A 23,019-nucleotide genomic window follows, 5' to 3' on the forward strand; every position below is an offset into this window, starting at 1 on the left:
AATGGCACGAGATCAACATCAAAAAGGGGGAATTGGCGCCAAAAAGGGGGAAATTGGCGCCAAAAAGAGCGAAATTGGCGCCAAAAAGGGGGAAATTGGTGCCAAAAGGGGGGAAAGTGGCGCCAAAAGGGGGGAAAGTGGCGCCAAAAGGGGGGAAAGTGGCGCCAAAAGGGGGGAAATTGGCGCCAAAAGGGGGGAAATCGGCGCCAAAAGGGGGGAAATCGTCATCAAAATGGCACGAGATCAACATCAAAAAGGGGGAATCGACGCCAGAAAGGGGGAAATTGGCGCCAAAAGGGGGGAAAGTGGCGCCAAAAGGGGGGAAAGTGGCGCCAAAAGGGGGGAAAGTGGCGCCAAAAGGGGGGAAATTGGCGCCAAAAAGGGGGAAATTGGCGCCAAAAAGGGGGAAATTGGCGCCAAAAGGGGGGAAATTGGTGCCAAAAAGGGGGAAATTGACACCAAAAGGGGGGAAATCGAGGTCAAAAGGGGGGAAATCGTCATCAAAATGGCACGAGATCGACATCAAAAAGGGGGAATTGACGCCAAAAAGGGGGAAATTGGCGCCAAAAAGGGGAAATTGGCGCCAAAAAGAGGGAAATTGACGCCAAAAGGGGGAAATTGACGCCAAAAGGGGGGAAATTGGCGCCAAAAGGGGGGAAATTGGCGCCAAAAAGGGGGAAATTGGCGCCAAAAAGGGGGAAATTGACACCAAAAGGGGGGAAATCGAGGTCAAAAGGGGGGAAATCGAGGTCAAAAGGGGGGAAATTGTCATCAAAATGGCACGAGATCGACATCAAAAAGGGGGAATTGACGCCAGAAAGGGGGAAATTGGCGCCAAAAGGGGGGAAATTGGCGCCAAAAGGGGGGAAAGTGGCGCCAAAAGGGGGGAAATTGATGCCAAAATGGAGCGAGATCGACATCAAAAAGGGGGAACTGACGCCAAAATGCGGGAAATTGACATGAAAATGGGGGAAATTGACATAAAAAAGGGGTAAATTGACATCAAAAAGGGGGAAATTGACATCAAAATGGAAGAAATTGACGCCAAAACGGGGGAAATCGACGCCAAAATGGCAGAAATCGATGCCAAAATGGCAGAAATCGATGCCAAAATGGCAGAAATCGATGCCTAAATAGGTGAAATTGACATCAAAAAGGGGGAAATTGCCACCAAAATTGCGGAAATTGATGCCAAAAAGGGTGAAATTGACACCAAAAGGGTGCGAGATCGACATCAAAATGGGGGAAATCGCCACCAAAATGAGGAAAATCGACACCAAAAAGGGGGAAATAGACGCCAAAAAGGGGGAAATCGACACCAAAAAGGGGGAAATCGACACCAAAAAGGGGAAATTGACATCAAAAAGAGAGAAATCGACACCAAAAAGGGGGAAATCGCCCCCAAAACGAGGGAAATCACCCCCAAAATGCGGGAAATCGCCGCCAAAAACGGCAAAACCACCCCCAAAACGGGGGAGATCAAAGTGCGAAGCCCCTTCCCCACCGTGGTGCCCCCCCCGCCATCCTCCCAATGGTCCCAGCCCCAAAGTGTGGGTGTGTCCCCCCCCCCCCCCCCCCCCAAAGCACAAAGCCCCTTCCCCACTGTGCTGCCCCCCCCGCCCCCCATTCTCCCATTGGTTCCCGCCACCCCCCCCATTTTCCGGCGTTGGTACCTGCCCTACGCGGCAGGTGTGCACGAACATCATGATGTAGGCGTGTGCGGCGGTGAGCGCGTGCAGGAGGGGCGTGGCCTGCGCCGACAGCGTGGCGTCCGGCAGAGGCCCCGCCCCCCCCAGCTCGCGCAGCAGCACGGAGCCTCCCGGCGCTTCGATTGGTCGGTGCAGCGGCTCCAGCGCCCCCAGCACCGCCTCCAACTGCAGCAGCGCCTCCTGCAGCACCCGCGCCTCGTGGGACAGCGTCTGTGGGAGGGGCGAGAGGCGGCCAATCAGGGCGAGGGGAGGGCGGTCAATCAGGGGATGGCCGCCAATCAGGGCACGGGGATGGCCGCCAATCAGGGCGCGGGGAGGGCGGCCAATCAGGGCACGGGGAGGGCGGCCAATCAGGGCGCAGGGAGGGCGGCCAATCAGGGGGGTGGGAACGGCAGCCAATCGGGGCACAGGGAGGGCGGCCAATCAGGGCACGCGGACCGCGGTCAATCAGGGGGCGGAGAGGGCGGCCAATCAGGGCGTGGGGAGGACAGCCAATCGGGGCACAGGGAGGACAGCCAATCAGGGGGCAGAAACGGCGGCCAATCAGGGCGCAGGGAGGGCGGCCAATCAGGGCGCGGGGAGGGCGGCCAATCAGGGTGCAGGGAGGGCGGCCAATCAGGGGGCGGACCGCCCCGGGAATGAATGAAGCCAGCAATGAATGAATGGACGGATGCGGGAAGGCGGGAAACGGGAAGGAAGGCGGGAAGGGCAATGAAAATGGCGGGAAATGTGAGGCAGGATGGAAAAGCGGGGCACAAGTAAAATTGGGATTGAAAGTGGGAAATGAAAAGGGGGTGGAGTTAAAATTGGGATTGAAAATTTGGGCGGGAAAGGTGAAAATTTGGGCGGGAAATGCAAAAAACTGGGCAGGAAAATGAACAATTGGGCGGGAAACGTGAAAAACTGGGTGGGAAAAATGAAGATTTGGGCGGGAAAAGTGGAAATTTGAGTGGGAAAAGTGGAAATTTGGGCGGGAAATGTGAAAATTTGGGTGGGAAATGTGAAAATTTGGGCGGGAAATGTGAAAACTTGGGCAGGAAATGTGAAAACTTGGGCAGGAAAAACAGAAATTTGGGCGGGAAAACCGGAATTTTGGGCGGGAAAACCAAAAAATTTGGGGTGGGAAAACCAAAAAATTTGGGCAGAAACGTGAAACTTTGGGTGGGAAAAATGAAAACTCGGGTGGGAAACGTGGAAATTTGGGTGGGAAACATGAAAATTTGGCAGGAAAATTGGAAATTTGGGCAGGAAAAGTGGAAATTTGGGCAGGAAAAGTGGAAACTTGGGCAGGAAAAGTGGAAACTTGGGCAGGAAACATGGAAATTTGGGTGGGAAAGGTGAACAATTTGGGCGGGAAATGTAGGCAATTTGGCGGGAAAAATGAACATTTGGGTGGGAAACACAAACAATTTGGGCGGGAAACATGAAAAATTTGGGCAGGAAATGTGGAAACTTGGGGAGGGAAACATGAAAATTTGGGCGGGAAACGCAGAAAATTTGGGCGGGAAGAATGAAAATTTGGGCGGGAAATGTAGAAAATTCGAGCGGGAAACGTGGACAATTTGGGCGGGAAATATGGACAATTTGGGTGGGAAATGTGGACAATTTGGGGCAGGAAACATGAAAAATTTGGGGCGGGAAACATGAAAAATTTGGGTGGGAAACACGAAAAATTTGGGCGGGAAACACCAAAAGTTTGGGCGGGAACCCCAAAAAGTTTGGGCGGGAAACGTGAAAATTTGGGCAGGAAAACCAGAAATTTGGGCGGGAAAACTGGAAATTTGGGCGGGAAAACCAGAAATTTTGGGCGGGAAAACTGGAATTTTGGGCGGGAAGAATGCAAATTTGGGCGGGAAAACCAGCAATTTGGGCAGGAAAAGCGAAGATTTGGGCAGGAAAAGTGAAGATTTGGGCGGGAAAACTGGAAATTTGGGCGGGAAGAATGCAAATTTGGGCGGGAAAAGCGGCATTTTTGGCGGGAAAAGCGGCATTTTTGGCGGGAAAAGCGGAAAGCGTGGAAGGGAGCCATACCAGGATGGACTTGCAGACGCCGGCCACGGCCTGGCAGGCGGCCGAGGTGGGGAAATCCACGGGCAGGTTGGGCAGCCCCAGGATGGTGACGAGGGGGCGCAGGCCCCGCTGCGCCACGAACTCCTGGCAGTGATCGTCGGTCGTGTTGTTGCTCAGGATCGACTCCACAAACTTCATCTGAAATCCAATTGGGGAATTTGGAGGGTTGGGGTGAGGAAGTGAAGGGGTTTGGGGGGATTTTTGGGTTGAAATGGGGGAGTTTTGGGTTAAAATGAGGGGGTTTTGGGGGTAAAATGGCGGCTTCTCCTCACCACGTTGAGGATGTAATCCATCAGGGGGATGGGGATTCGCTCCTCTGTGCCCACCACCCTGCACAAAAAATCACATATTTAACAAATAAATCAATTTTTCACCTCCCAATTCTGATTTATTACCCAAAATGCCACTTTACCACTCAAAATGACAATTTTATACCTCGAAATAGATGGGTTTCAACCCAAAATGTCAAACTTGCACCTCAAATTAGCTCCAAATTTCACCTCCAAATATTAATTTTCCTCCTCAAAAGCTCCATATTCAGCCCCCAAATTTCACCCTCACGCCTCCAAACCCCACCCCCAAAACCTCTAAACCCCGCCCCCAAGCCCCCAAATTCAGTCCCCAAGCCCCACCCTAAACCCCACCCCCACAACACCAAACCCCACCCCAAAGCCCCAAGCTCCACCTCCAAACCAAGCTCCGCCCCCACACCCCCAAGCTCCACCCCCACGTCCCCAAGCTCCACCCCCAACCCCCCACCCAAACCTCCAAGCTCCACGCCCAAACCCCCAGCTCCGCCCCCAAACCCCCAGCTCCGCCCCCACCTCCTACCCAAACCCCCAAGCTCCGCCCCTGAACCCCCAAGCTCCAGCCCAAGCCTCCAAACCCCACCCCCAAAGCCTCCAAGCTCCGCCCCCACTGCCCACCCCCAAAGCCCCATCCCCAAACCCCCAAGCTCTGCCCCCAATTCTCAAGCTCCACCCCCAATTCCCAAGCCCAAGTCTCCAAACCCCACCCCCAAAGCCTCCAAGCTCCACCCCTACCCCCCAAGCTCCTCCCCCACCCCAAGTTCTGCCCCCAAACCCCCAAGCTCCGCCCCACACCCCCAAGCTCCACCCGCAAACCCCCAAGCTCCTCCCCCACTCCCCACGCCCGAAGCCCAAAGCACCAAGCCCAAACCCCGCCCCCAAAGCCTCCAAGCTCCGCCCCCACACTCCCAGCTCCGCCCCAAACCCCCAAGCTCCGCCCCACACCCCCAAGCTCCACCCCCAAACCCCCAAGCTCCTCCCCCACTCCCCACGCCCGAAGCCCAAAGCACCAAGCCCAAGCCCCGCCCCCAAAGCCTCCAAGCTCCGCCCCCACACTCCCAGCTCCGCCCCAAACCCCCAAGCTCTGCCCCCAAACCCCCAAGCTCCGCCCCAAACCCCCAAGCTCCGCCCCAAACCCCCAAGCTCCACCCCCACTCCCCACCCCCAAAGCCCAAGCCCAAACCCCACCCCCAAAGCCCAAGCCCAAACCCCACACCCCAAGCTCCGCCCCCAAACCCCTACCCAAACCCCCAAGCTCCGCCCCAATCCCCAAGCCCAAACCTCCAAACCCCGCCCCCAAAGCCTCCAAGCTCCACCCCCACACACCCAGCTCCGCCCCCAAACCCCCAAGCTCCGCCCCACACCCCCAAGCTCCACCCCAAACCCCCAAGCTCCACCCCAAACCCCCAAGCTCCACCCCACTCCCCCAAGCTCCACCCCCAACCCCCCAAGCTCCGCCCCAACCCCCAAGCTCCACCCCCAACCCCCAAGCTCCACCCCCAACCCCCAAGCTCCACCCCCAAACCCCAAGCTCCACCCCCAAACCCCCAAGCTCCACCCCCAAACCCCCAAGCTCCACCCCCAACCCCCAAGCTCCACCCCACACCCCCAAGCTCCACCCCCACACCCCCAAGCTCCACCCCACACCCCCAGCTCCGCCCCACACCCCCAAGCTCCACCCCACACCCCCAGCTCCGCCCCCACACCCCCAGCTCCGCCCCCACACCCCCAAGCTCCACCCCCACACCCCCAAGCTCCACCCCCACACCCCCAAGCTCCACCCCCACACCCCCAAGCTCCACCCCCACACCCCCAAGCTCCACCCCCACACCCCCAAGCTCCACCCCCACACCCCCAAGCTCCACCCCCACACCCCCAAGCTCCACCCCCACACCCCCAAGCTCCACCCCACACCCCCAAGCTCCACCCCACACCCCCAAGCTCCACCCCACACCCCCAAGCTCCACCCCACACCCCCAAGCTCCACCCCCAAACCCCCAAGCTCCACCCCCACACTCCCCAGCTCCACCCCCACACCCCCAAGCTCCACCCCACACCCCCAAGCTCCACCCCACACCCCCAAGCTCCACGCCCAAACCCCCAAGCCCAAACCTCCAAACTCCACCCCCAAACCCTCCAAGCTCCACCCCCACCCCCCATGCTCCGCCCCCACACCCCAAGCCCCGCCCCCTTCCTCCCCCACTCACGTGTGGCCGTGCTCGGGCTCGCTCTGCTGGGTGGCGCTGAAGCTCTGCATGGCCTGCACCTCTTCCTCCTCCTCATCCTCGCTCGACGCCTCCTCGGCCGCGTGGGGGGAGCGCGGGGGGGGCGCGGCGGCCGGCCCGTCCGCCTTCTGCATCGACGGCTTCTGGCAGATGTACTTGGGGTCACGGCCCAGGCTGCAGATCTCCTCCAAAAGCTGGGGGGAAATCCCATTAAACATCACCAAAATGGGATGGGTTTAATTGGGTTTAATTGGGTTTAATTGGGGGGGGTGGGGGGGGGGGGGCGCACCTTGATGATGGCGGTGGTGGCGTCGGTTTTGAGGGTGGGTTGGTGGCGCATCAGCTCATCCACGGCGCTGCCCAGGTTGGAGGCCGTGTCGCCTGTTGTAGAGGGGGGAAATAGACAATTTAGGGGGTTAAAATTAACAAGGAATGGTTAAAAGTGAGAAAAACCACCTAAAAATTAATACGGGACATCAAAAAGTGACATAAAATGGGGTGGAAAGGTGTAAAATAGACCAAGAGTCCATGGGATGGCGCAGCCTCAAAATGGCGCCCGGGTTGGTCCTCTTGTTGATCATCAGGGATTTCCTCAAAATTAAGAGATTTTAACCCAAAAACCAACCTAAATATTAACGTAGAATGTCAAATAATAGCAAGAAATAGTATAGAAATGGGAAAAGTGTTTAAAAAGAGCGTTATTAACAGGAAATGGGGTGGAAATGGGGAAGATGTGAAGGAGCTGATGGGCTGGTGCGGCCTCAAAATGGCGCCCAGGTTGTTCCTCTTGTTGTTCATCAGGGATTTCCTCAAAATTAAGAGATTTCAGCCCAAAAACCAACCTAAATATTAATGTAAAACAACAAATAATACTAAAAAATAGTACAGAAATGGGAAAAATGTTTAAAAAAGAGCGTTATTAACAAGAAACGGGGTGGAAATGGGGAAAATGTAAAGGGGTGGGTGGGCTGGTGCGGCCTCAAAATGGCGCCCAGGTTGTTCATCTTGTTGATCATCAGGGATTTCCTCAAAATTAAGAGATTTCAGCCCAAAAAAACACCTAAATATTAACGTAAAACGACAAATAATAAGAAGAAATAGGGTGGAAATGGGAAAAATGTTTAAAAAAGAGCGTTATTAACAAGAAACGGGGTGGAAATGGGGAAGATGTGAAGGAGCTGATGGGCTGGTGCGGCCTCAAAATGGCGCCCAGGTTGTTCCTCTTGTTGTTCATCAGGGATTTCCTCAAAATTAAGAGATTTTAGCCCAAAAACCAACCTAAATATTAACGTAGAATGTCCAATACTACCAAAAAACAGTATAGAAATGGGAAAAACGTATAAAAATAGGCGTTATTAACAACAAACGGAGAAGATGTAAAGGAGCCGTTGGGCCAGCACAGCCTCAAAATGGCGCCCAGGTCGCTCTGCTCGCTGTAAGTTTTTGGTGCTAAAGTGTGGAAATGGGTGGTTTTTCGCCCAAAATGGGTGCAAAACGATAGTTGGGACTCACCGAGGGGGTCGGAGCTGCGTCGGCGCCGCATGGCGGGCAGGTAATCGGGGGACAGCAGCACCTTGAAGAGGCGCTCGAAGGGCTGGCACTGCACAAAGGACTGAAGGCCCCGAGCGTTGAGGCACAGGGCGCTGAAGACGTTGGGGAGCGAGCCCAGCACCTCCCGTGTGGCCGGGACCTGCGGGGGAACCTCGTTAAGGGGGGGGTAATTAGTCCCTTGGGGCACTCCTGGGTCCCTCCCGAACTCCTGGGTCCCTTGGGGTACTCCTGGGTCCTTCCTGAACTGCTTGGTCCCTGCCTGACCTCCTGGGTCTCATTCAAACTCCTGGATGTCCTGGGGCACTCCTGGGTCCCTCCTGAACATATGGGTCCATTGGGGTACTCCTGGGTCCCTCCTGAACTCCTGGGTCCCTCCTCAACTCCTGGGTCTCTTGGGGCACTCCTGGGTCCCTCCTGAACTCCTGGGTCCCTTGGGGAACTCCTGGGTCCCTTCCCGAACTCTTGGGGCACTTGGGGCACTCCTGGGTCCCTCCTGAACTCCTGGGTCCATTGGGGCACTTCCGGGTCCCTCCTGAACTCCTGGGTCCCTCCTGAACTCTTGAGGCACTTGGGGCACTCCTGGGTCCCTCCTGAACTCTTGGGGCACTCCTGGGTCCGTCCCAAACACCTGGGTCCCTTCTCAAACTCAAGGGTCCCTTGGGGAACTCCTGGGTCCCTTCCCGAACTCTTGGGGCACTCCTGGGTCCCTCCCGAACTCTTGGGGCACTCCTGGGTCCGTCCCAAACACCTGGGTCCCTTCTCGAACTCAAGGGTCCCTTGGGGAACTCCTGGGTCCCTTCCCGAACTCTTGGGGCAATTGGGGCACTCCTGGGTCCCTTCCCGAACTCCAGGGTCCCTTGGGGAACTCCTGAACTCTTGGGGCACTTGGGGCACTCCTGGGTCCCTCCTGAACTCCTGGGTCCATTGGGGCACTCCTGGGTCCCTCCTGAACTCCTGGGGCACTCCTGGGTCCCTCCTGAACTCCTGGGTCCATTGGGGCACTCCTGGGTCCCTCCTGAACTCCTGGGGCACTTGGGGCACTCCTGGGTCCGTCCCAAACACCTGGGTCCCTTCTCGAACTCAAGGGTCCCTTGGGGAACTCCTGGGTCCCTTCCCGAACTCCAGGGTCCCTTGGGGAACTCCTGGGTCCTCCTAGAACTAATGAGATGATCAGGGGGTTGTGTAGGTGGTAATTAACTCACGTCTTTAATTAGCAGGGCGTGCAGCATGACGTCGGTCAGGCCGTTGTCCTGGAGGGAGGAGAGGAGCGATGGCTCTTGGAACACAAAGACCGTCACCACTTCGGTGGCTGCGCGGATATAATTAAAGGGGTGTTAATTAACTAATTATCGCTGTTTTGATAGGGAAAGACCCCAAATGGTTTCTGGTTCTCCCCAAAAAGGTTTTGGGGTGCGACTGACCCAGCAGGAAGAGCGAGGGCCCGTAGTACTCGGCGTTGCTGATGATGTGCTTGAGGGACGTGGGCAGCGAGCCGTCCATCACTGGGGGGCACGGACAATAAAGGGGGTGAGGGGTGATGGCCCCCCCCAATTAGGGGGGTATGGGATCTATAGGGGTTGTATAGGGGGTGTACGGGGGTAATATGGGAGATGTGGGGTGGTACGGGGGTAATATGGGGGGTTATAGGGGAGATATGGGGGGGTAGAGGGGAGATATGGGGGGGTAGAGGGGAGATATGGGGGTAATATCAGGGGTTATAGGGGAGATATGAAGGGGTTTAGGGGGCTATGCGGGTAATATGGGGGTTATAGGGGAGATGTGGGGTGGTATGGGGGTAATATGGGGGGGTATAGGGGAGATATGGGGATAATATCGGGGGTTATAGAGGAGATATGGGGGGTATAGGGGAGATATGGGGGTAATATCGGGGGTTATAGGGGAGATATGGGGGGTATAGGGGAGATATGGGGGTAATATCGGGGGTTATAGGGGAGATATGGGGGGTATAGGGGGCTATGGGGGTAATATGGAGGGTTATAGGGGACATGTGGGGTGGTACGGGGGTAATATGGCGGGTTACAGGGGAGATATGGGGAGGGTATAGGGGAGATATGGGGGTATAGAGGGAGTATGGGGGTAATATCAGGGATTATAGGGGGCGTATGGGGTAATAGGGGGGTTACAGGGGACATATGAGGCAATAGAGGGGTAATGTGGGGGGTTATAGGGGACATATGTGGGGGTACAGGGAGCTATAGGGTCCCTATGGGGCAATACAACGGGGTATACGGGACATATGAGGGGTATAGGGGTAATATGGGGGGTTATAGGGGGTATTGGGGGGTATGCGGGAGTATAGGGTCCCTATGGGGCAATACAAGGGGGTATAGGCAGCATATAGGGGATATAAGGGTAATATGGGGGGGGTATAGGATCCACATTGGGGAGCACAGGGGGCTACAGGGTCCCTATGGGGCAATACAAGGGGGTATAGTGAGCATATGGGGGACATAAGAGTAATACGGGGGGGGGGTATACGATCCACATTGGGGAGCATAGGGGCCTACAGGGTCCCTATGGGGCAATACAGGGGTGTATAGGGGGCATATAGGGGGTACAGGGAGCATATGGGGGGTATAGGGTCCGTATGGGGGGTATAGGGTCCGTATCGGGGGGTACAGGGTCCATATGGGGTGGCAAAAAGGTCTATGGGGGGATAGAGGGGGATTTGGGGGTGAAACGGGGGGAGATTTTTGGGGTGAAATGGGGGCAAAATGGAGGGAATTGAGGTGGATTTGCGGGTGAAATGGGGGGTTAGGGGTACGTTTGGCGCTGTCCCCAGGCCTTGGGGACATTGGGGACACCGGGGCCATCGGGGCCACCCACCGTGGCGGATTCCGTCGGAAAAGGCTGGGTCCTGGATGGCCTTTTTGAGGAAATTCAGCATGGATTTGAGCAAGGCGGCGCGTTGGGGGATGCACTGGACCCCTAAAAACAAGGCGGGGGGACACACAATGACAATGTGACACCCCCCCCGGCGTTGTCCCCAACGTCCCCGCAAGGGTTCGGTGTCACCTACCGCCACGCGGGGAGGGGCCGGTGGCGTTTTGGGGGTCCTGGCGTGGTTCGGTGGAAGGGCCGGGGCTGCTCTCCATGGTCACGTCCGTCACTGCGGGGGTGACGGTGACATCGGGGGGGGGACAAGTGCCAGCGGGGGGGGTGGCGCCCCCTTTGCCGTCCCTGTCCTCACCCTCCATGTCCGTCTCCATGTCCTCGCCCTCGGGGACGGTGGCGGCGGTGGCGGCGGCGGCCGTGGGGGGACGCGGAGCTTTGGGTTTGATGACGAAGGGACATTCGCGGCGGCACAAATCCACCTCGTGCTGGGGGACGGTACAAGTGAGACCCCCCCCCGAGTAATGGGGGGACCCCAAAATAACGGGGGGACCCCAAAATAAGGGGTGGGGACCCTGAATTAGGGGTTGGGGACCCCAAGAAGTGACAGAGGGACACAGGACACTCTTGGGGAGCTGAGAAGGTGACAAGGGGACATAGGACAGTGTTGGGGACCCAAGAAGGTGATAAGAGGGCATAAGACAATTTTAGGGGGACCCCGGATAGTGTTGGGGACCCCAAAAGGTGACAGGGGGACCCAGGACAGTGTTGGGGACCCCAAAAGGCGACAGGGGGACACAGGACAGTGTTGGGGACCCCAAAGAGTGGCAAGGGAACACAGGACAGTGTTGGGGACCCAGGACAGTGTTGGGGACCCCAAAAGGTGACAGGGGGACCCAGGACAGTGTTGGGGACCCCAAAGGGTGGCAAGGGAATCCAGGACAGTGTTGGGGACCCAGGACAGTGTTGGGGACCCAAAAAGGTGACAGGGGGACCCAGGACGGTGTTGGGGACCCAGGACAGTGTTGAGGACCCCAAAAAGTGACAGGGGGACACAGGACACTCTTGGGGACCCCAAAAGGTGACAGGTGGACACAGGACAGTGTTGGGGACCCAGGTCATTGTTGGGGACCCCAAAAGGTGACGGGGGGACGCAGGACAGTGTGGGGGACCCCAAAAGCTGACAACAGAACACAGGACAGTGTTGGGGACCCAGGACAGTGTTGGGGACCCCAAAAGGTGACAGGGGGACACAGGACAGTGTTGGGGACCCCAAAAGGTGACAGGGGGACACAGGACACTCTTGGGGACCCCAAAAGCTGACAATGGAACACAGGATGGTGTTGAGGACCCAAGACAGTGTTGGGGACCCCAAAACGTGACAATAGAACACAGGACAGTGTGGGGGACCCCAAAAGCTGACAACGCAACACAGGACGGTGTTGGGGACCTAGGACAGTGTTGGGGACCCCAAAAGGTGACAGGGGGACACAGGATGGTGTTGGGGATCCAGGACAGTGTTGGGGACCCCAAAAGGTGACAGGGGGACACAGGACAGTGTTGGGGACCCCAAAAGCTGACAATGGAACACAGGATGGTGTTGGGGACCCAGGACAGTGTTGGGGATCCAGGACAGTGTTGGGGACCCCAAAAGGTGACAAGAGGACCCAAGACAGTTTTGGGGACCCCAGAACGAGACCCTAAGCAACAAGGACACCCCAAACTAAGTGGGGGGACCCCAAAAAGAGGGGGGGACGCACCTCGAGGCGATAGATGAAGATGGAGAGGCCGCTGTGCGACTGGAAGGCCGCCATGTCCAGGTTGGTGATGAGATCGACCACCCGCACGGCGCGCGTCACAAACGTGATCTGGTCCTGCTCGTCCCCCAAAAACTTGATCACCTGGGAGAGAAGACACCAAAATAAGGTGAAAAACGCCCAAAATAGATAAAATCGGTGCAAAAAAAGGAAAGGTTTTTACTTTTAAAAGCGCTTCCATCATCCCGCACGACACCAAAGCTTCGCCGCCCGCGTCGTAACTGGCCAAGTGGTAGAGGAAGGAGAAGAGCGCGGTGGCGAATTGGTGGGGGTACGGCTCCATGGAGGGGTCTGGGGGGGCAAGAAGGGGTTAAAAGGGTGTAAAACACCCCCAAAAATGATTTTTGGGGGGGGTTGAGGGGCTCACCAATCATGGCCTGGATGCAGTTGCGGACCAAGACGGGGAGGAAGCCGTGGTAGGAGGCGGTGCCGGTGCAGTCGATGATGCTGCTGAGTTTTGGGGTGCGCTCTAGGTGGACGATGGAGGTGAGGGTGCGGAGGGAGGCGGCCTTGATATCCTGGGGGGGGGCAAAAATAGGGGGGGGGGTGTAAAATGTTATGGGGGGGTGTAAAATGTTATGGAGGGGTGTAAAATGTTATAGAGTGGGGTTTTGGGGGGTTGGAGGGGATGGGGAGGTAAGGAGGGGATGGGATGGGGTTGGGGACACTGGGGTGTGTGGGTGACTCTGGGGGCAAAATCATGGGGGGGCATAAAATATTATGGGGGGGTGTAAAATGTTATGGGGGGAACTATAAAATATTATGGGGTGGATATAAAATATTATGGGAGACATAAAATATTACGGGGGAACATATAAAATATTATGGGGGGACCTAAAATATTATGGGGGGACCATAAATTATTATGGGGGGGACATAAAATATTATGGGGGGGACATAAAATACTACGGGGGAGACCATAAAATATTATGGGGTGACCTAAAATATTATGGGGGGGACCATAAAATATCAGGGGGAGGGACCATGAAATATTAAGCGGGGGGACCATGAAATATTAAGGGGGGGGGATCCTAAAATATTAGGGGGGAACCACAAAATATTACGGGGGACACCTAAAATATTATGGGGGGACCTAAAATATTATGGGGGGACCATAAATTATGGGGGGACCATAAATTATGGGGGGGGACGTAAAATATTATGGGGGGGACCATAAAATATTATGGGGGGGGAACACATTATGGGGAGACCTAAAATATTATGGGGGTGACTTAAAATACTATGGGGGGGACCATAAAATATTATGGGGGGCACCTAAAATATTATGGGGGTGACCACAAAATATTATGGGGGGGGAACCATAAAATATATGGGGGGGGGACCTAAAATACTATGGGGGTGGTTTTGGGGGGGACAGGGATATAAGGATGGGTTTTGGGGACCCCAGGGGACAAGGGGGTGTAAGGAGGGGGGGTTGATGACTTGGGGGGGGGGGGGGAGTACACATAGGGGATCTAAAAATGGTGGGGGGTGGTTTTTTGGGGGGTTGGGGGGGACAGGATTGGGCCCACGGATAGAAAAGGGGGTGCAGGATCGGGCCCCAGGGCTCAAGAGGGGTGACAGGATTGGGCCCGGGGGGGTATTTTGGGGGTCAGGGGTATTTGGGGGGCTTGGGGGGTTATTGGGGAACCAGGGGTTTATCTGGGGGGGGTTGGGGTGTTAATTGGGGGGGGGGGCTGGGGTTATTTTAGGGGGGCAGGGGTTTATTTTGGGGGGGTAATTGTGGGTGGTGGAGGGGATATTTTGGGGTGCTGGGGGGGGTGTTTTTGGGGGGTTATTTGGGGAACCAGGGGGATATTTGGGGGGGGGTTGGGGCGTTAATTGGGGGGGGGTTGGGGTTATTTTAGGGGGCCGGGGGTTTATTTTGGGGGGATAATTGTGGGGGGTGCAGGGGATATTTTGGGGTGCTGGGGGGGCCCTCCCCATGAGCTATTTGTCTTTATTGTGGGGGGGATTGGTGGTGATTTTGGGGGGGAACGGGGGGGTATTTGGGGGAGATATTTGGGGGGGGGTCTAGGGGTTATTTGGGGGGTTCGGGGGGGTTGTTTTGGGGGGGTTATTTGGGGGGGGGGGCCCCACCATGAGCTGTTTGTCGGTGATTTGCAGCACGTCCACCAGCTCCTCGATCAGCCCGTTGTACAAGATGCTATTGGCCGATTCCTGCAGCGCGTTGGAGTAAACTGCCCCAAAAAAACAAGGGGGGGGTCACCCCAAAAAGCTCCCAATCATTCAAACAACCCCCCCTTTAATTAAAACAAAGCCTTAATTAACTCTAAACCCCCCCGTACCCAGGATGGAGATGGCGTGCAGCCGCGCTTGCACCGCTTGCAGTCGCTTCTTGTGGTTGGAGAAGCCGTGGGCCAGGCGGATGTGGGTGAAAAGCAGCATCTATGGGGGGGTTGAAACATTTTGGGGGGGTCAGGGGGGGTTTTAGGGGGTGGTGCCACCCCCTTGTGGCACTTTGGAGCCCTAAAATGTTGGGGTGCCCCCCCGTTTTGGCCCCACTTGCCTGTTTGTCTTTGGGGATGCTGTACATCTTGGTGAGGGATTCCATGATCTCCGATGGGCTCTCTGAAATCTGGGGGGGGGTTATAAAAGAAATGGGGGTGCAGAGATAAATATGGGGGTGCAGAGATCAATATAAAGGGGTACAAAGTGGGGAGGAACCTCCTTTTGAAGCAGGGCCCCCCCAAATTGATGCTGCGCCCCCCCCAAAACTCACCTTGTCCAGCTGCTCGATGTGGATGTAGTGGAGGGTGGTGCTGGTGGCCTAGGGGGGAAATTGGGGGGTAAGGGGGGACTGGGGGGTTTTTGGGGGGTAAGGAGGGGGGTGTGGGGTTTTGGGGGCTCCCCCCATGTCCCCCGATGTCCCCAAATGTCCCCCGGACTCACCCGTTTGTCCACCTTCACCTCAACGCCCGGTTCGGCGTAGAACTCGAAGTGGAGGGTGGTGGCACTGGGGGGGTATTTCTGCATGGGGGGGACATTGGGGTGAGCGGGGAGGGGACAGGGGTGTCCCCTCCCCTGGGTTGGAGGTTTGGGGACATAATGGGGGTGACGTGGTGAAGTTTGGGGACACCCAGGACATGGGAAGGTGATGGCACTGGGTGCAGGGACACAAAGGGGGGGACAGGATCGGGCCCAGGGACACAAAGTGGGGGACAGGAATGGGTTTGGGGACATGAAGGGGGAACAGGGTCAGTGTTGGGGACACTGAGAGTGAATGGGACGGTGTTGGGGACACCAAAAGGTGACAGCGGGACACAGGACAGTGTTGGGGACCCCAAAAGTTGACAGAGGGACCCAGGACAGTGTTGGGGACCCCAAAACGTGACAGGGGGACACAGGACAATGTTGGGGACCCCAAAAGGTGACAAGGGGCCCAGGTCAGCGCTGGGGACCCCAAAAGGTCACAAAAGAACTTTGGGGGAACCCCAAGATGGTGCTGAGGGACCCCAGGGTGGCCTTGGGGGACCCCAAAAGACGGTGACATAAACCAGGCTTGGGGGACCCCGGGGTAGATGTGGGGAGCAGAGGGTGACAAGGGGACATAAAACAGCGATGGGGACCCCAAAAAGGGACAAAACAACGCGGGGGGACCCCAAAATCTCACTCACCAGCATGTGGAGGTCCCGGCAACACTCGGCCAACCCAAAGCCGTTCTCCTTCCCACCCCAACTCTGCGTGAAAACACCCCCCCAAAAATGAGTCTAAGCGTGAAAATAAAGGGGGGGGACACCCCAAAAACCAAACGGGGGACCCCAAAACTGACCTCAGCCAGGTGCTGGAGGCGGGAGAGGAGGGGGCTGCGCTTGTCGGACCCCAAGCGCGTGATATAATTGGAACGTTTGCTGAAAACATAGAGCAGGTTCAGCACGGCCAGCACCACTTGCATATCCGACGAGGCCAAGAGCGTCGTTAAATGCTGCGGGAAAGCGATTAAAAGGGTTAAATTGGGGATAATGAAGGCGGGGGGTGAAAGGGGGAGCTGGTGGTACCTCGATGGAGCTGTAGAGGTGGCGGGAGAAGCTGTACTCGATGAGCAGGGCGGTGAAGTTGAGCAGCGCTAGGAGCAGCGCCTTGAGCTGCTCGCGCTCGGGTCGGTCGCACACCAGCAGCCAGGCCATGTTGTCCACGGGCCGGCCGGCCTCGGCCAGGATCCCGTCGAAGCGGTCCAGGAGGTCCACCCAGTGGTACAGTTCGCACTGCGAGGGGAATGGGGGGGTGTTGGGGGCACCCCGATAATTTTTGGGGGGGTTGGAGTGGTGTTTGGGGGCTTAAAGTTCAATTTAGAGCTGTGGTAGAGGTTTAAAGTGGCAATTCAGGGGGGAAAATTGGGTGGTGTTTGGCATCAAATAGCATTGGGGGGGCCAAGGGGGAATAGGGGGATCCCCCCAGGGTGTTTTGGGGGGCTCTGGGGTGTCCCCAATGTTTTTGGGGGGTCAGAGAGGTATTCAGAGACTTAAAGTGCAACTTAAAGCCACCTTAGAGCTTTAGCACTTTGACCCAGGGGAGAAAATGGGGTGATGGTTTGTACCAGGTAATAGCATTGGGGGGTTGAGGGGGAACTTGGGGACCCCCCCCGGGGTGTTTTGGGGGGCTCTGGGGTGTCCTCGATATTTTTGGGGGGGTCAGAGTGATGTTTGTGGGCCTAAAGTCCAAGCTAAAGCCACCTTAGAGCTTCAGCACGTTGACCCAGGGGAGAAAATGGGGTGATGTTTTATACCAATAAATAGTTGGGGGGCTGAGGGGGAGCTTGGGGACCCCCCCCGGGGTGTTTTGGGGGGCTCTGGGGTGTCCTCGATATTTTTTGGGGGGTTGGAGTGGTGTTTGGGGGCCTAAAGTTCAATTTAAAGCTGTGTTATAGGTTTCAATTGGCAATTCGGGGGGGAAGCCTGGGGTGGTGTTTGGTACCAGTTATTGGTTGGGGGCGCTGGGGGAAATCTGGGGACCCCCCGAGGGTGTTTTGGGGGTTGTGAGGGGCACCCCAGTGTTTTTGGGGGGGTTGGAGTGGTGTTTGGGGGCTTAAAGTTCAATTTAGAGCTGTGTTAGAGGTTTAAAGTGGCAATTCAGGGGGGAAAATTGGGTGGTGTTTGGCATCAAATAGCATTGGGGGGGCCAAGGGGGAATAGGGGGATCCCCCCAGGGTGTTTTGGGGGGCTCTGGGGTGTCCCCAATGTTTTTGGGGGGTCAGAGAGGTATTCAGAGACTTAAAGTGCAACTTAAAGCCACCTTTAGAGCTTTAGCACTTTGACCCAGGGGAGAAAATGGGGTGATGGTCTGTACCAGGTAATAGCATTGGGGGGTTGAGGGGGAACTTGGGGACCCCCCCCGGGGTGTTTTGGGGGGCTCTGGGGTGTCCTCGATATTTTTGGGGAGGTCAGAGTGATGTTTGGGGGCTTAAAGTTCAACTTAAAGCCACCTTAGAGCTTCAGCACTTTGACCCAGGGGAGAAAATGGGGTGATGTTTTATACCAATAAATAGTTGGGGGGCTGAGGGGGAGCTTGGGGACCCCCCCCAGGGTGTTTTGGGCGTCGTGAGGGGCACCCCAATGTTTTTGGGGGGGTTGGAGTGGTGTTTGGGGGCTTAAAGTTCAATTTAGAGCTGTGTTAGAGGTTTAAAGTGGCGATTCAGGGGGGAAAATTGGGTGGTGTTTGGCATCAAATAGCATTGGGGGGGCCAAGGGGGAATAGGGGGACCCCCCTCAGGGTGTTTTGGGGGGCTCTGGGGTGTCCCCAATGTTTTTGGGGGGTCAGAGAGGTATTCAGAGACTTAAAGTGCAACTTAAAGCCACCTTTAGAGCTTTAGCACTTTGACCCAGGGGAGAAAATGGGGTGATGGTCTGTACCAGGTAATAGCATTGGGGGGTTGAGGGGGAACTTGGGGACCCCCCCCGGGGTGTTTTGGGGGGCTCTGGGGTGTCCTCGATATTTTTGGGGGGGTCAGAGTGATGTTTGTGGGCCTAAAGTCCAAGCTAAAGCCACCTTAGAGCTTCAGCACGTTGACCCAGGGGAGAAAATGGGGTGATGTTTTATACCAATAAATAGTTGGGGGGCTGAGGGGGAGCTTGGGGACCCCCCCCGGGGTGTTTTGGGGGGCTCTGGGGTGTCCTCGATATTTTTTGGGGGGTTGGAGTGGTGTTTGGGGGCTTAAAGTTCAATTTAAAGCTGTGTTATAGGTTTAAATTGGCAATTCGGGGGGGAAGCCTGGGGTGGTGTTTGGCACCAGTTATTGGTTGGGGGCGCTGGGGGAAATCTGGGGACCCCCCCAGGGTGTTTTGGGGGTTGTGAGGGGCACCCCAGTGTTTTTGGGGGGGTTGGAGTGGTGTTTGGGGGCTTAAAGTTCAATTTAGAGCTGTGTTAGAGGTTTATATTGGCGATTCAGGGGGGGAAATTGGGTGGTGTTTGGCATCAAATAGCATTGGGGGGGCCAAGGGGGAATAGGGGGATCCCCCCAGGGTGTTTTGGGGGGCTCTGGGGTGTCCCCAATGTTTTTGGGGGGTCAGAGAGGTATTCAGAGACTTAAAGTGCAACTTAAAGCCACCTTAGAGCTTTAGCACTTTGACCCAGGGGAGAAAACGGGGTGATGGTTTGTACCAGGTAATAGTATTGGGGGGTTGAGGGGGAACTTGGGGACCCCCCCCGGGGTGTTTTGGGGGGCTCTGGGGTGTCCTCGATATTTTTGGGGGGGTCAGAGTGATGTTTCGGGGCCTAAAGTCCAAGCTAAAGCCACCTTAGAGCTTTAGCACTTTGACCCAGGGGAGAAAATGGGGTGATGTTTTATACCAATTAATAGTTGGGGGGCTGAGGGGGAACTTGGGGACCCCCCCAGGGTGTTTTGGGGGTTGTTAGGGGCACCCCCATATTTTTTGGGGGGGGGTCAGAGTGATGTTTGGGGCTTAAAGTTCAACTTAAAGCCACCTTAGAGCTTTATTACTTTGACTCAAGGGAGAAAATGGGGTGATGGTTTGTACCAAGTAATAGTTGGGGGGTAATTTGGGGACCCCCCAGGGTGTTCTGGGGGGTCTTAGGGGCACCCCCATATTTTTGGGGGGGTCAGAGTGATGTTTGGGGGCTTAAATTCAATTTAGAGCCATGTTAGATGTTCAAATCTTTGATTCAAGGGGGAAAAAAGGGTTTTGTTTTGCACCAAGAAACACTTGGGGGGCTTGGGGGGAATTTGGGGACCCCCCAGGGTGTTTTGGGGGGCTCCGGGGTGTACCCCCCAAAATTTAGGGGGGGCTGTGGGGAATTTGGGGGGGTCTTCAGGAGATTTTGTGGTTCTAGGAATGAAAACGTTTAGGACAACAGCACTGGACTAAGGGCAAATATTGGGGTGTCATCTTTTTGGGGGGGCTGATGGAAATCTGGGGACCCCCCCAGGGTGTTTTGGGGGGGTCTGGGGTGTCCCCCCCACCATTCTGGGGAGTTGGGAGCAAACTGGGCCACTTGGGGGTGGGTCTGGGAAAACTGGGGCACCCCCAAATATTTTGAGAAAGGCTAAAAATCAACAGCGGTGCCCCCCCATTCTAGAAAGCGGATCCCCAACATCTGGGGGGGGCTGCAAAATTTGGGGTCCCCCCATCATATTTGAGAGGTCGCAGGAGAATTTGGGGTACCCCCCATTTTTGTGGGGGGTCCAAAGCCGCCTCAAATCACCCCCATAATTCAACGACAACCTCAGCGCCGCTTTGTGCCAATTTGTCATCACCTCTCCCCCCTGCTTAAGGTTTTGGGGTCGCCCCTAAATTCTGGACCCCCCCAGGTGTTGGGGACCCCCCCCAGGGTTTTGGGGACCTCCCCAGCGTTTTGGGGACCCCCCCGTTTGCACCTTGCCGATGTTCCATGTCTTGATTTGCTGCAGCTCCACCAGCAGCTGCTCATCCCCGCACGCCTTCAGCTTCTCAATGAGCGCCCGGCAGTCGGCCGGCTGGGAGGGGGGGGGACACAAAATGTCACTTAATGTCCCCACCCCCCCCATTTTAAAGCCCCCCCCCCCCCCCAAAACACAACGTCCCCACCCCCCTCACCGCCTCCGTGGGGGTTTTCTTCAGCTTTGTCCGATCCACTTTCATTTTGGGGGGGTCCTCGTCCTCGCGCTCCGCCTGCGGGTGACACCCGGAATCAGGGGGTGACGCTGGCCCCGCTGCTTTGTCCCCCCCACCAGGGTTACAAACCCCCCCGCAGGGTGACAGGTCCCCCCCCCAGGGGTGACAGGGACAATGTCCCAATGTCCCCCCCCCCCGTGGTTTCGGCGGGACGAGCGTCGCGATAGCGGCGGCGGCCGATGACGTCGCGGCCGCCGGCTGAACAATGAATGTGCAAAACCCCGTGGCGGCGTTGGGGTGTCCCCCCCCCCCCCTTTAATTAAAACACCCCCTCATTACCTACGAGAGCTTGGCCGCCACAAGCTAATTAACGACCTAATTAAAGACGCCGAGACGAGGTTTGCTGCCCCCCCCCCCACGCCGGTTGCGCCCCCCCCCTCCCGCCGCCCCGGTGATGCCGGCGCGGCCGGTTTGGTGACGGTGACGCATCAAATTGGAGGGGGGGGGACGGTCCCCGCGGCGTCACCGCTGTCCCCCCGCCGCGGGGGGGTGTTTTGGGGTGACCCCCCCTTGGAAAGGGGGTGTTTTGGGGGTGCAACCCCCCCAAAATGTCAATACCCCCCCCCCTCCAAAAGCAGCAGAGACAGAAGACACCCCCCTTCCAGCACCCAATTCTCTTGCACCCCCTGTGTGGTTTCACACCCCCCCCCCCCCAAAATCTTAGGGACACCCCCCCAAATTTTAGGACACCCCCTCCCCAATTTTACAGACACCCCCAAATTTTAGCGAGCCCCCCCTAATAAATTAGGGGGTTCACAGTGATAAAAAGGGGGGGCCCTTACCGGGAATCACAACCAGTCCATCCTCGGCCCGGCGCCGTTACGGGGTGAGGGGGGGAACGTCAGATTCTTCTGGGGGGGGACACAAAATTGGGGTGGGGGACACAAGATTGGGGTGGGGGGTGAGGTTTAGGGGTCCCCTGAGGGGGGGTTAAATGATAGAAAGGGGGTAATTAGCACAGGGGTCTAAATAATGGGGATGGGGGGGGGGTCTAAGTCCCAGAAAGGGGGGCTCAAAATCATTGGGGGGGGGGGCTAAATTAATTAGGAGCTAAATATCCATAAGCCTAAATTACTATAGGGTATAGAGAGGTAAATTGGGGGGGGCAATAAATATTGGGAGTCCAAAATCTTGTGTGTTTGAAAAGTGGCGGGGGAATAATGGGGGGGGAATTAAGGGAAACTAAGGGGGTGCAGCACAAAGTGGGGGGGGGGTCTCTAAATGGAGGGAAATCCCTGAGGGGGGGGGCATTAAATGACATGAAGGTCTGGGGATGGAACCTAAATCATGGTGGGGGGGTTAAAACAGAGAGGGGGGTAAAAGAGCGAGGTGGGGGCCTAAAATTGGGGGGGGGGGGGGGGATATCAAAAGGTCCCTGAATTGACGGGGGAAGTCTGAATAATGTTAAAATATTAGGGCGGCCTAAATTGTGGAGGGGGGGCCCTAAATGGTGGGGGGGCACCTAAATGAGGGGAAGCCGCGGGGGGGAGACTTTGGGGGAGGGGGGGTTAGGGGCCTTGAGGCCACTGAGGGGATGGGGGGGCGGCGGGGGGGGGGCGGTTTGGGCCCCGCATGACGGAGCCGGCGCTCCCCCCCCCACTTTGAAGGCAGCGGAGCCGTGAGAGGGCCGACCCCCCCCCTCCCCCTCCCCGGGTGGTACCTGCTGGGGGGGCTGGAGGAGGAAGCGGGGGGAGGAAGCGGGATGGGGGGGTCAGCACCGGGCCCGGCCGCCTCCTGCCGCCGCCATCTTACCCGGAGCCCCCGAGCCGCGGCCCCGCCGAGATCCCGCGAGAACTGAGGTGGGAAAGGGGCGTGGCCTCCCTGACTGGAATTACAAAGGGGCGGGGCGATACGAGCGTTGGCCAATTGGAGCGAGATTGGCGCGTTGGGAGGGGGGAGGAGGGGGAATCTCGCGAGAGCGCACTGAGGGAAATGGGCGGCACGAAATCTCGCGAGGGTTCGGGAGAATGGGGGTTAGAGCGCGGAGTTTCGGAGCGGGGGACCCGGAATGAACGGACCCGAGCCCCCCCCGCCTCTAATGACCGTTTCCCGCCCCCCCCACGCCGCTAACGGCCACAGCCCCTCAGGCACCGGCACTCACCGGCGGGCTGAAGGGCGAGATCTCGCGAGGCGGAGGCGGCGGTGCTCTCGCCCTGAAGCCTCGCGAGAGGTGGAGGAAGAAGCGGGGAGGGGATGGGGGAGGGTGTAGGGAAAGGTCCGGTCCCCGGGAAAAGGGGGAGGAAGGGAGAAAACGGCGGCGGGTGTTGGGGGTGGGGGGGGGTGGGATGGGAACAGCGGCCGCTCCCTCAGCGGCGGTAACGGCGGCGGCGCGCGCGGGTCTCGCGAGAGTTGGGCGG

General features: G+C 57.1%; 1 protein-coding gene across 4 annotated transcripts in view; it reads right to left on the bottom strand.

Moving 5' to 3' along the window:
* HUWE1 (HECT, UBA and WWE domain containing E3 ubiquitin protein ligase 1) overlaps nt 1-22,906 on the bottom strand; it is a 104,831-nt gene extending 81,925 nt beyond the window's left edge. For 2 of the 4 annotated variants that reach the window (XM_071801246.1, XM_071801243.1), the window contains exons 1-27: nt 22,764-22,906; nt 22,415-22,487; nt 21,445-21,513; nt 20,585-20,659; nt 20,386-20,484; nt 16,553-16,759; nt 16,327-16,479; nt 16,172-16,234; nt 15,447-15,524; nt 15,277-15,324; nt 15,064-15,132; nt 14,843-14,942; nt 14,634-14,734; nt 12,901-13,051; nt 12,697-12,824; nt 12,477-12,617; nt 11,075-11,204; nt 10,904-10,993; nt 10,711-10,812; nt 9,285-9,365; nt 9,066-9,172; nt 7,825-8,002; nt 6,602-6,693; nt 6,295-6,506; nt 4,052-4,109; nt 3,741-3,917; nt 1,674-1,919 (exon numbers count right to left, since the gene is read on the bottom strand). In XM_071801246.1, the coding sequence (XP_071657347.1) occupies nt 1,674-1,919; nt 3,741-3,917; nt 4,052-4,109; nt 6,295-6,506; nt 6,602-6,693; nt 7,825-8,002; nt 9,066-9,172; nt 9,285-9,365; nt 10,711-10,812; nt 10,904-10,993; nt 11,075-11,204; nt 12,477-12,617; nt 12,697-12,824; nt 12,901-13,051; nt 14,634-14,734; nt 14,843-14,942; nt 15,064-15,132; nt 15,277-15,324; nt 15,447-15,524; nt 16,172-16,234; nt 16,327-16,479; nt 16,553-16,759; nt 20,386-20,484; nt 20,585-20,629 (2,856 nt within the window). In that variant the 5' untranslated portion in view covers nt 20,630-20,659; nt 21,445-21,513; nt 22,415-22,487; nt 22,764-22,906. Of the gene's footprint in view, nt 1-1,673; nt 1,920-3,740; nt 3,918-4,051; nt 4,110-6,294; nt 6,507-6,601; nt 6,694-7,824; nt 8,003-9,065; nt 9,173-9,284; nt 9,366-10,710; nt 10,813-10,903; nt 10,994-11,074; nt 11,205-12,476; nt 12,618-12,696; nt 12,825-12,900; nt 13,052-14,633; nt 14,735-14,842; nt 14,943-15,063; nt 15,133-15,276; nt 15,325-15,446; nt 15,525-16,171; nt 16,235-16,326; nt 16,480-16,552; nt 16,760-20,385; nt 20,485-20,584; nt 20,660-21,444; nt 21,514-22,322; nt 22,488-22,763 lie in introns of all 4 variants that reach the window. The other 2 variants (XM_071801244.1, XM_071801245.1) reach the window with 2 other exon arrangements.
* Nucleotides 22,907-23,019: the final 113 nt, after the last annotated feature.

This window comes from Patagioenas fasciata, chromosome 36 (genome assembly GCF_037038585.1).
Source record: "Patagioenas fasciata isolate bPatFas1 chromosome 36, bPatFas1.hap1, whole genome shotgun sequence".
NCBI classification, from domain to species: Eukaryota; Metazoa; Chordata; class Aves; order Columbiformes; family Columbidae; genus Patagioenas; species Patagioenas fasciata.